Raw genomic sequence first — 12310 nt, forward strand, 5'->3', positions numbered from 1 at the left:
TGAGTAGATTACCACAGTCAGTACATCGGCATATTATATGATACAAGAAAAGAAAGTAAAAAATATATAAAACAAAACACTTTGTTGCACAGCTATACCAATATTGTTGGTGCTTTTTCACTTGTTGAAAGATCAGAAGGTTGAGTTCCAAATTTTCGGAAACTGCGTAAACAAACCTCCACGTGACAGTGGATGTTATTGGTAATTTGGGTTTCGATTTGAACAACGGGTCCAAGTGACGGCCTTGGACCTCACTGGAATCTGTACGGACGATAACGAATTATTCTCTGTGAAAAATATTATTTATTTACGGGTTTCTACAGAGCACTTGAACGCATCACAAAATCGCCGTTTCCATTTGCCTGCCTGTGATTGGCCGAGCTGCGCTTCTATCAGAAGCTCGCGAGCAGTCGGACTGAGGGGGAACAGGTTGAATAGAGCAGGAGGCTTGTATATTCTAATACTGTTGGTTGCAGATTGTAACCGGACCCAACACGCAAACTGGTGAGTATTGTTGTGCTTTGTTTCAGTTAGTATTCGTTGTTCTATTGTTCTGCTCGCTACACGGACAGACTTTCTGGTGCATGACAAATCAATGCGCGCATTCAAGAGCTTTGACACGGCAAGATTATTCCTAGCGAGCTATCGCGTTAGTACTCGTGTGTTACCATTAGCTAACGTTATCTCATGGTGTCACAGACAAACATTTAAATATTAGCTGACGTTACATTAATACAACAACGTATAGACTTTCTGCTTTTATACAATGGGCATTGCGACTACAACTACAGCACACGGGTTGACTTCCTAACACAACCGTTCTCGAACAGCCCACAACAACGTCACGTTAACCGGACAGATCCTGGTTGTCCAGCTAGCTTAGCAACATGAGGAAGCTAATGTCGTGACTGTGTTGATGGTTGGAAAGAACGATTTGTTCCTTCTGTTAAAATACCGAGTGAGCCCATTAAACGTCATTTGACCCCCTCCAAAAGAAACGTAGCAATTCTACGACACATATTTAATATAATATCATGGTAACATAATGATTCCCCGCTAGTTATTGCGCATATTATGGTTGCACATGTACATGGAATCTGTTTGCAGCCCAGCCTTTTGTTTGCTCCGTGTTGTTGTTCCACTAGCCCCCTTAAGTGTCTCAACAAGCACTAAAACCTTTTGCATCTTAAGGTAGCCTGTATATTAAGACTTTAAGTAACTTAAAATGAGTAAAAATAAATAGTCAAAACTAAAATAGAAAGTAAAGCAACACATTTGTAAATAGAAGTAGCATGCTTAAAAAGGAACGTTTGTGAACGATTAATACAATGAAGTAGATTTGTATAATATTGTTGACGGTGGAACTTCACAGTCAGAGCTGTGTTGAAGCAGTTCAAGTTGAGAAACTAGCTTTGAGAAACTACTTTTTTGAAGTACCCAGCCCAGTGTTGCCAACTGTTTTCCAATGAAAGTAGCTAGCGGAACGAGCTCCAAAAGTCGCTAAATCTAGCGGCAAAGATATCAACACCGACGGCACGTCCCTTCGGGCCCCTTTCCAAAGCCGCTCCCCCTTAAAAGTATCTCTAGGGACGCAGACATATCGTAACGAACTGTTAACAGCGAACACTGCTGTTATCGGTACTCTCATGGAGCAAGCTTGTGGCAGACTGGCTCATTACAGTCTTTCTATAGATACTCTCGTCAAAGTATTTAATTAATGTAATATTCAACAATTATACCAAATGTTTTGAACGACATTGACAGCCATACTGTCCTCTCCGGGATTAAGACGAGGCACACAATATATTAGGGAGGGAAATGTAGACCCCCCCCCCCCCCCCCCCAATACTGTCGATTTTAAAATAATGCAAAGCTTCTTCAACAATTGAGATGTTCTTTGGCTCTACGTTTAATTCAAAATGAGGAGACACAGCTGCAGCAGTGTGTGGCAACACAATGCTGTCATTCAGTCCAAATGGAGAACTCCTCCTTGCTGTGTGCAGGAAGATCATGAAGAAGTCACATTGTGAGGTACTTGGATTTGACTCTTCCTAAAGAACGTCACGCCTCAGTTTGTGCTCGTTTGTAACTTCAACACAGCCGAGAAGGATGAGGAACGGCTTCAGCAGAGCGCCAGTTGGCAGTAATACTATTTATAACTACTATAAGGAAACGGAGGTATTTAAGTATTAGTTATACTTTTATCTGAAAGAGCTGCTATTTATGAAAAACAACTTTTCAGGGACTAACTGAGACACCTTTCCTGCTCCTCCTCTACTCAAGAGTTTCCAGAGTCGCCACATTGATTTTTTTTTTTTTAAATGAAGTAAACCACTCCCCTCCCATTTCTCCACTGCAGGAAGGGCTCAGCGCAGCGTGGGTGCCCAGGGATCCACTGCCTGAGTGCGGGGAGAGCAGCGGCCAGGACCCCCGAGACATGAACCACACCAAGGGCGGCCTGGTCATCTTCACCGCCAACTCACACCCCGCCAGCCGCGAGATGGGCAAGAGGATTTCAGAGTGAGTCACACACACACACACACACACACACACACACACACACACACACACACACACACACACACACACACACACACACACACACACACGAATAAATACACTATATGGGTCCTTTGCAACACTGTTTAGTAATACGGTTACATAGACTAATGCTCTCCATGCTTGTTAAATCTTGTCAAATCTTGCATAAAAAGCACAGTGAAAACCTAAAATATTTACAAAATAAGGGCGTTAAATAACAATAATAATGCCGTAATAAAGTACTTTAATATTACATACTACACAGTACTTCACCCAGAACTAAAACATATTCAATAAAAAAAAAAATGTGGCTAGCTCGTTTACCAGTTATTTGAGTTCAGGGAGGTGAGTAACTCTACATAAGCAGTTACAGAAGAACATCAAGGCGTATTTAATCTGTTCTAAATGTAGAAAAGGCGTCAAAGAATTGAGTGATCCGAGCTTCTGCACATTTGACACTGAGGTGAAATACTGTTTTCACCAAAGAGCAGTGACGTGTTGTCTTTAACAGTCAGAGTGGCGACTGCCTGGACGTCCTCAAAATGGTCCCTGCAGCAAAAAAGAATACGAAGTCGATGCAAATTCATTCCGAGCTGGACTCTCCATCCGCAGCCTGCTGAGAAACAACGATCACAGTTGCATGATGAGTTGCAGCAACGTCCGTTTTTCATCGTGTTGTGTGTAAACAGAGCGTTCATCTAAAGTGCAGAAACACACTTAGAATCCACTCCTGGACTCCAGCGGTGCATGTTTACAGAACAAATAGAGCAGATTGGGGTCAGACACTGAATTCCAGTCTCTCTGTGTGAGAGAGACATGAAATGAAATGCAGCATGTGAACAGTTAACAGCGAGAAAATGTAACAACAGATGTCTCTATGTACAGTGTTTTATCCTGTATTTTCTCTTGTTATTGAGATGATATGCTGCTTTCTCTCAGCATTCCTTCATTCTGTACAAATGTCAATAACAAGCGTCCTCTGACTGCTTACTCTCTCCGTCCCTCTCTCAGGCGGTTAGGGGTGGAGCTTGGCAAGGTGCAGGTGTACCAGGAGACTAACCGAGGTAAGGTGGTGTCAGGAGAATGGCTCCCTGTGTAGATGTTATATGTTGACCTATTTATTATCTAATTATGACATATTATCAGTCATTTGAAAAGCAGTATGGAAACAGCAAAAATTCGACACATTTACTCAATAGCGAAGATTTAACTCGCGTGACTGATCAGCTGTTTCTGCTTTCGGCGTCTTTTCGGATATTCCCCGCGTGAATGCTCGCCTTTGTCTGCGGACAGCATGATGCATGGCATCTCCTAGCTGACATTAAAACTTTCCCAATAGAAACAAATTACCGTCGACCTCTCCATTTTCTCTCATAGGGGCAACCTCTGAGAAATCAGCCAATGCTGAAGTGTCTTGCACTCTATCTAATGGCCACCAGGGGGCGACTACTCTGATTGTATAGAAGTCTATGAGAAAATGACTCTACTTCTCACTTGATTTATTCCTTCAGTAAACACTGTAAACATGAGTTTATGGTCTCAATCTCTAGTTTCAAGTCTTCTTCAATGAAGCCTTGTCCGCCTTCCCTTTTTTTTTTTTTGCTGTAGCAGCATTTTCATTTGCTTAAGATTAGCTTGAAGCAGAAGCACGGCTGTTGCGATGGAGATCTCTTTTGCAAGACCTGAGCACAGCAGAGGAAATAGAACCAAGAGGAGACACACAACCAAACGCATTCAGACACACACACACACACACACACACACACACACACTCTATAATACTTACCCTTCATTATTAGTGTGTGTGTGTGTGTGTGTGTGTGTGAATGGCAGGAAAGATGTAAAACACAATCATGGCTTCTTGATAATAACACATTTTGTTTGAAAGTAATCAATACAATTTTTAAATAATGTAGAGAAGAAAATCAGCTTGCAGATGTATGAAACATTATTTAATTTTAATTTCTTTCCACTTGGCTACTGAGTGAAAATAGTTCCTTGCATATGTATGAAGAAAGATGTTCTGATTGAGTCAACACCAGACCGAGGTCAGGCCGGTTTCATGTGTTCCCTGAAGAGGAGAGACCTGTTATGTAAATAAAATGAGACTTAAGACCAAGTCCAATGTGTTATCGCTCATTATATATTCATGTTGTGGTTACACTTTTTTAGTAAAATGTCCCTCTGACTTTTTTTAGTGTTAGTATTAAAAAAAGTTTTTTTGTCAGATTCCATCTGTCTAAATGGGGAGACATGTAGGAAGTTCTTCTCCACAAACTGGACTTTTTCCCACAATGCCCATGTGTTTTTTTTTTTGCGTATTGGACACAGCTGGTCTACCAATAATCAGGAACGCTCTCCAAACAGTCGCCGCTTCCACTTGTTTCTATCACGCCACGCTAATGCAAGTTAGACCAAACAAAAGGTGAATATTCAGCGCGGTAGAGTTGTAGAGTTAGTGATTGCTGTTAATATGTGAATATTCTGTTTATCGTCGCTTTAACTGTTAGCTCAGACTCTTGTTTCCGCTGGACATTTGGCTCTGCGTAGGAAGCATTTTGTTTCCTAATCTCTTCCGTGGGAGGCACATTTTTGGAATGCTGATATCTACGGTGTAGGAGGGGGTTGTGTGAGAAGCACAAAGGGTTCAGATAGCCCTCTAATGAAGCTGACAGGCCTTGCGGGCTCTGATGCGTGTTTTGCTTTCTCGCTGCTCCCGCTGTTCTCACGCTTGTGTTTGTTTCCATAGAAACGCGGGTCCAGGTCCAAGAGTCGGTGCGAGGCAAAGATGTCTTTGTGATCCAGACGGTGTCCAAGTAAGAGAGGACGCGCCCACAGTTTGTTTTCTCCTGCCTGGAACCTGTCCGCCTCACACCGCTGTCCCCCCCCCCCCCCCCCCCCCCTCCCCCTCTCCGTCTTCAACCCCTCAGGGACGTGAACACCACCATCATGGAGATGCTGATCCTGGTGTACGCCTGCAGGACGTCCTGCGCCAGGAGCATCACGGGCGTCCTCCCCTACTTCCCCTACAGCAAGCAGTGCAAGATGAGGAAGAGGGGCTCCATCGTTTCCAAGCTCATCGCCTCCATGATGTGTAAAGCTGGTAGGTGGGGGGGGGGGGGGGGGCCTTCACAGCCCAAAACAGTGCTGTGGGAAGTGCGTCCATCTTTGCACACGTTGTTGTAAAAATGTGAGCATGAACGCCATCAAACTGGCTGTTTTGTGTAGGTCTCACCCACCTGATCACCATGGACCTCCATCAGAAAGAGATCCAAGGCTTCTTCAACATCCCAGTGGACAATCTGAGGGCCTCCCCCTTCCTGCTGCAGTACATACAGGAAGAGGTAAACACGCAGGCTACTTGCACGACATGACGCACATACTAAAGGAACCCCATATTAGTTTGCTTCCTGGGTGATGTATAAGAAGTGGTCGTGGTCACGGTGGTGGGACCCACTATGGTTTTGAAGCCTCGAGCATTTGGCCGTCACATTTGTTTTTGTTTTTAGCAACTGGAAGTGACACGAGAGGGTGGAGCATAGTACAACCAAATGCTGAATAAGACATTTCTAATTCTGTTTGACTCTAAATGGACCATCATTTACTAAATGAACATCATGCTGTATTGAAGAAGACTGAAAGAGAGCTGTCTATTGTATGCTAATCTGACTTTAAACGTCTCTTATTTTCCATGTGCCTCCAGATCCCTGACTATAGAAATGCTGTGATTGTGGCCAAATCCCCAGCCTCTGCCAAAAGGTACAGTCGGCCCTCCTCGCAGTGATGAACTCGCATATCCTTCAACTGTGCTGAGCTGCAGATCTGTAACTCCTTATATAAGATCAGTAGCTAGTTAATCATAAACCTTGTGTTCACCTTTTCTCCCCTGAGGAAGTTAAGGTCCATTGCATTTATGTAGCATTATTTTTGATACACCCACTAGGGACGCCAAAGTCCGAAATGTTCACATTTGTGACTATAACAAAAGTTCTGCTTTATATCTACGTGTGTGTGTGTGTGTGTGTGTGTATATATATATATATATATATATTTTTTTAACTGTTCTGACCCGTCCTCTCTCGTCTGGGTGCTTCAGGGCTCAGTCGTTTGCCGAGCGGCTGCGTCTGGGCTTAGCGGTGATCCACGGCGAAGCTCAGGACCCCGAGTCGGACCAGGTGGACGGGCGACACTCCCCGCCCGCCGTCAGGACCACCGGAGCCATTCACCCCAGCATGGAGATCCCACGTAACGCTCACAGCCACAGACCCTGTAACCGCCATGTAACAGAATAGGTTGTAGGTAAATTCTATCTCTACTTGGTTCCTTTTCCAGTGTTGATCCCCAAAGAGAAGCCTCCCATCACCGTGGTAGGAGACGTAGGAGGACGCATCGCCATCATAGTGGTGAGAGCACGCAGTTTGAACGTGGACTTTTATTTTGACGTGTGTTTGGGACGCCAGACTCGCAGGAGGGGAGTCGCTATGAACTGTGGGAAAGAAAAGAGAGGAGCCAGACGCAGAAGAGGCAGAACATTCTGTAAAAGATGGAGGGATCCAGTCTCAGGAGAAGAGTATTCTCTTACCGTATTTATTATAATTAAATTTAAATTAAATTGTTTGTTAAAAAACTAAATGTAAAGGCTGTTGCTGCAGGGAGAAGGCTCAGCAGCTCCACAGCAGTGACGCCAGAACATCTGGATCGCCCCCTTGTGGCCGGCTGTTAGTTTTAGGAAGCGCTTGATTTAAGCATGAGTTGTTTTTTACAAGCGGAGCCTTTTAAAAGTCAATATCGCTTTTGTCGATCTTCATTTAATTGTGGGGAGCAAAAATTGCGACGGCTGTTAATGTTCAATTAATTGTTCAGTTTGTTTTAATGACATTTAAAATTGTCTGAGGATGTTTTAGAGAACTTAAGAGTTCGTACTCACTAGAGGGTTGGTTGGTACTTTCACATGCTGCAAAATGATTGAGCTTGTTTGAGACGGGCCCGTTTGCCCCACAGGATGACATCATCGACGACGTGGACAGTTTCGTGGCGGCGGCGGAGACGCTGAAGGAAAGGGGGGCCTACAAGATCTACGTCATGGCAACGCACGGCATCCTCTCCCTGGACGCCCCAAGGTTCATCGAGGAGTCGGCCATCGACGAGGTGAGCGCCCTCTAATGCTCTACTTACTTGTACTGCACGACCTTCCTCCCCTTCACATATCTCTCACCATCGTCGTCTTCCTCTCAGGTGGTGGTGACCAACACGATTCCTCACGAGCTCCAGAAGCTCCAGTGTCCAAAGATCAAGACCGTCGACATCAGCATGATCCTGTCGGAGGCCATCCGCCGCATCCACAACGGAGAGTCCATGTCCTACCTGTTCCGCAACATCGGAGTGGACGACTGAATGACCTGCCTCACACACAGACACATATACACACACACACACACACACACACACACACACACACACACACTATTTGCCTTGTCAGGTCTCTTCAGAAACATAGAGGTGAATGTCAAACACTGAAATCGCTACACATGTAAAATAATATCCATGTCCTGCTCGTATCATAAACATAAATGCAAACCCCTTTTCTCTGAGTGCAGCTTAAAAGGGTAGTTTTTTTTTTTTTTTTTGAAGTGCGGTTGTATGAGGTACTTATACATACTCAGTGTATTATTTACAGTAGGTGATTGTCGGCATGCCTCTACTTTGGCGTAACAGACAGGATTAGAAAAGCAAGGTGGAGCAGCAAGATGGATTTTAGACACTTAAAAATGAGTTAGTTTATACATCAGTTTAAAGTGTACGCTATATTTAGAATACATTCACCCCTTTGCTTTACTGTCTTTACTACTTTAAAGATACACTGACTGTGGAGAAGCACCTCATACAACCCCACTTAAAAAAAAAATCTAAATTCTACCTTTAACATATAAAATGACTGAAGACACACACATGGGAACACACACCTCTCGTTCCGTAGCTGTGACCAAACACACACACACACACTGAAATGTGCCCTCGATGGACCACTGCCTGTCTCTCCCTCTGCTGCCCTCATGTCAAACGGCACACACACACACACACCTTGTTTGTTTTTTTTAATCGCATCTCCATCTCGTCTCCATTTCTCTCCATAGAAATGGATGTTAATATCAGAACATATTTGTTAACATTGGACCCCCCCCCCCCCCCCTTTGCAGTAAAATCTCCTTCACAGCATCAGAAAGAGTGCCAGTGCCTTCTGCAGGACCTGCACACACACAGGCCTTCACTACTCTCACACCACTCGGCTAACAGAGCTAATGAATAGAGGCCCCTCCTATTGAATCCAGGGATGTGCAGGTTCCCAGCTAATTACCTTGTGTAGAGTATCGGAGTGCATGTTCAACCCCTTTCTGTTTTATTTATGTGGTGTGTGACTAGGCTACTAATGTCGTTTAGTTTAGACGCCTAACTAGCTGGCCGCGGTTGCCATAGCGCTGAGATGCTAATCTGGTGTCAAATCTACTCGTTGCTAAAGTTGAACTGGAATTAACACAGGAAGCACGTCTCGGTCTGGTCCATTGGGCGTTCCAAACATTTTTTTTACGGCGTTTCATGAGTCCTCCATGTAACATTGTGTGCCATCATTTCAATGCCTGCTCATATTTTATATTTGTTCATGCCACAAATGAGCTGTCGCCCCTCTAGCTGGAGGGCCCCGGGGGGCAGTGTTACACTCCGGTTAGAAGGGGAAGGTTGTTCTTAATTCTGAGTTAAGATCATCACGACAGAGACTGAAGTTTGCTGAAACACACCTGCAGTTAAAGCTGGAAGAGTAAATCTAAAATCATTTTGTTTGTTTTTTCTGACGAGCAAAAACTTGACTGAAGCAGGTCTTTGTCACTTTACCAGATGTGTTCCAAACAAAAGTTTTGTATTTATTTTCAGCACTTCTTATGAATAAATAATAACCTATGAAAATAGAGACCGACTCGTTTTGTAGTTTCATAAATCAGGTGTGTGTGCGCTTTCTGGATGACTCATGCTCGCACTGGTTAGCATGTTAGCATGCTTAACAAAAACAAGTACAGCTGCTGGGGGGGGGGGGGGGCATTAGTTTTACAGGTTCAATACCAAATGAAAAGTCATTGAAATACATAAAAGCGTATACAATTAATAATTTTGTGGTTCGCAACTTTTACAAAAGAACGGTTGGGGCAGTTGTCACATTTCAGATGTGAGTTGTTAGCAGTTCCACCAAAGTAAGACTTCCTCTAAAATGTAAAAACAGAATTGCACAAGGCCCAAAGATGTTATGTCATTTTATGTGGCCCGCGAATCCACCAGCAAATTTTTTTTTTTTTAAATATTAAAAAAAATGTAAAGTTGGACTTGATAATAAAAATCTCCCCATAGTCGAAGTTACGAGATAGAAAGTCATAATTATGAGATACTTAAACAGTCATAGAAGCAGCTCTTTGGCTGGTTACTCTACATTTGACATATAAATGTATTGTGAGTACATTGAAGACGACTTTAAACGTGGCTTTACAACACATGAAATACTTCACGTGGGATTGTGCAAACGTACCTGAAAGGATTTTAAGCTTTGAACAAAATTATTGTAATAACTTGTTTGATATTTGTCTTTGCTATTTTCTTTAAACGTTTGATAGAGTAATGTGTGTTTCTTAACCCTAAATTAAAAGGATTTAAGTTATAATAACACAAATGTGCTTAAATATATTTTTACATTCATATAACTGCATGTACAATATTTTTAAACTTGAATAAACAATAATCAAATGCAGAGACAGTTATTTACCAATATTTTAGGTGTAGTTACATTTACACAGTCTTACATTTACAACCGGCCCTTTGAGGGCGACCGTGATGCTGATGTGGCCCAGAGTGAAGATGAGTTTGAGACCCCTGTCCTAGTGTATCACACACGGAATGAGTGTGTAACGGTGTGTACGATATTTTTGCCCCTACCTCTCCCTTTTCCAAATGTCTGAGAACTACGGTGGCCTTCAGGTAACATAATAAAAGTGGAAGGCTCTCTCTACAGCCAGTGGTTTGTCCGTTCTGGGTTCCTGTAGAAACATGGCGGACTCCGTGAAGAGGACCTGCATCCTACGCAGATACCATTCCAAGCTAACGAAAATGCCATAATTCACAAAAGTTTCAAGTGATACCACACTAACAAAAACAGTTATGAATATTATAAATCAATTTCTGCCAATAAATCCTCTAAATCCTACGCACTGGCCCTTTAAGTACATTTAGCTGTTATGTCTCTACTTTTACTGAAGTAGGATCTGGAATGCAGGACCTTCACTTGTAATGGAGTATTTTTACATGAATGTAAAGTCAGATACAGTGGTGGAAGAAGTTGAGTTGAAATAAGTAAAAGTTTAAATACCATAGTTCAAAAAAATACTGCATTGCTAGTAAAAGTCCTGAATGACACTTACAGTATAAAATGTACTTAAAGAATGAGAAGTAAAAGTACTCATTACACAGAACAGCTCCTTAGAAAGTGTTGTATTATTATAGAATATATTCGTTTTTTCTCACTAACGGATACATAAAATATTATTTTAATGTTGTAGTTCGAGTCAATGTTAGAAATGCTTTAAGTGCTACTGGGTAGATTAGTAGTATAGTACTGCACCACATCATAAAGCATGTTTTTTTTTTTTAAATGTAAGTAGTACTTATAAGTGTTAAAATAAATGTAAAAAGTACAATATTTACTTCCAAAATAGTGTAGTAAAAGTATAAAATACTGTAGCATAAATTGGATACAAAGTATGTACAAGTATGTCAAAAGTATACTTACCTTAAGTACTTGGTTACATTCCACTACTCGTTAGATTCCTCTTCCTCTCTAAATATCGGGACAGTTAAGTTAGATTAACAAACACACACACACACACACACACAAAGTAAGAGAGCAGCACGTTGCTGATTTAAACCAACTAGTTTCTTGTTCAACATATGTTTATTTTATTTAATGCTGACAGACAGGTATTGTTTCGGACACACATGGCGACATCGACTACAGAACAGCCAGGCGGAGAAGGAAATCTTGTTTTCGGACCCGAGACACAGTCAAGAGGTTCGAGTCACGCGCCGTCAGACTGCCCCGCCCACACCGACCGCGCTCATTCGTCCAACAAACCTCTCTCTAATTTCGTCATTGTATTTGAAGTTAAGCTGAAAAGTTTCGGGGTGCTGGAGTGCAACGGAACTAAAGCGGATGGAAAATTCACACAAAAACGAGCTTGTAGTGCTTTTGTTTTGCATTTTTAAACCTTTTTTCCCCTCCCCAGTTTCTTAAAACATCCCGTAAGCACAAGCTTACACTACGAGCAGGTGAAGTGTTTAAAGACTGTTTGCTGATGGTTACGGGACCGAACGTGCCAGTTGTCGAGGTCAAACTTAGAAGTGCGAGAAAAGTACAACGGTCCGTTGGCATTTTGGCGTTACTCGCCAAAATGCACTGAGGTCTGACAAGCGTCAAGCTTTGGGTAGGCGTGCGCTCCCCACTCTCAACTCCTTAACCCTTAAGCAAGGCACTAAACCCTCTCAGCCACCGGTGGGGAAACGTGAAGCAGTGGAAAGAAAGAACGTGGAGGAAGGCGTGGATCTGTAATGATATTTAAATGCTGTGGTGCTACAATCGGTCTGTCCAACATGGCAGTTAGTCTTTTACCGTGCTCACTGGCAAACGCTCTTTAAACACTTTTTTTGTTGTTGTTTTCAACACGGGGCACGAGTGACG

General features: G+C 42.7%; 1 protein-coding gene across 1 annotated transcript; it reads left to right on the top strand.

The window, feature by feature from the left end:
• Positions 1 to 404: 404 nt before the first annotated feature.
• Positions 405 to 9529, top strand: prpsap2 (phosphoribosyl pyrophosphate synthetase-associated protein 2). The gene is made up of 11 exons (XM_079178248.1): positions 405 to 504; positions 2360 to 2520; positions 3553 to 3605; positions 5291 to 5357; positions 5472 to 5644; positions 5770 to 5885; positions 6245 to 6300; positions 6638 to 6786; positions 6874 to 6944; positions 7543 to 7689; positions 7777 to 9529. Exons 2-11 carry the CDS (start codon positions 2438 to 2440, stop codon positions 7933 to 7935), a joined length of 1074 nt encoding a protein of 357 aa, XP_079034374.1. The 5' UTR covers positions 405 to 504; positions 2360 to 2437; the 3' UTR covers positions 7936 to 9529.
• Positions 9530 to 12310: the final 2781 nt, after the last annotated feature.

Source organism: Pholis gunnellus (assembly GCF_910591455.1).
Source record: "Pholis gunnellus genome assembly, chromosome: 17".
Taxonomy (NCBI): Eukaryota; Metazoa; Chordata; class Actinopteri; order Perciformes; family Pholidae; genus Pholis; species Pholis gunnellus.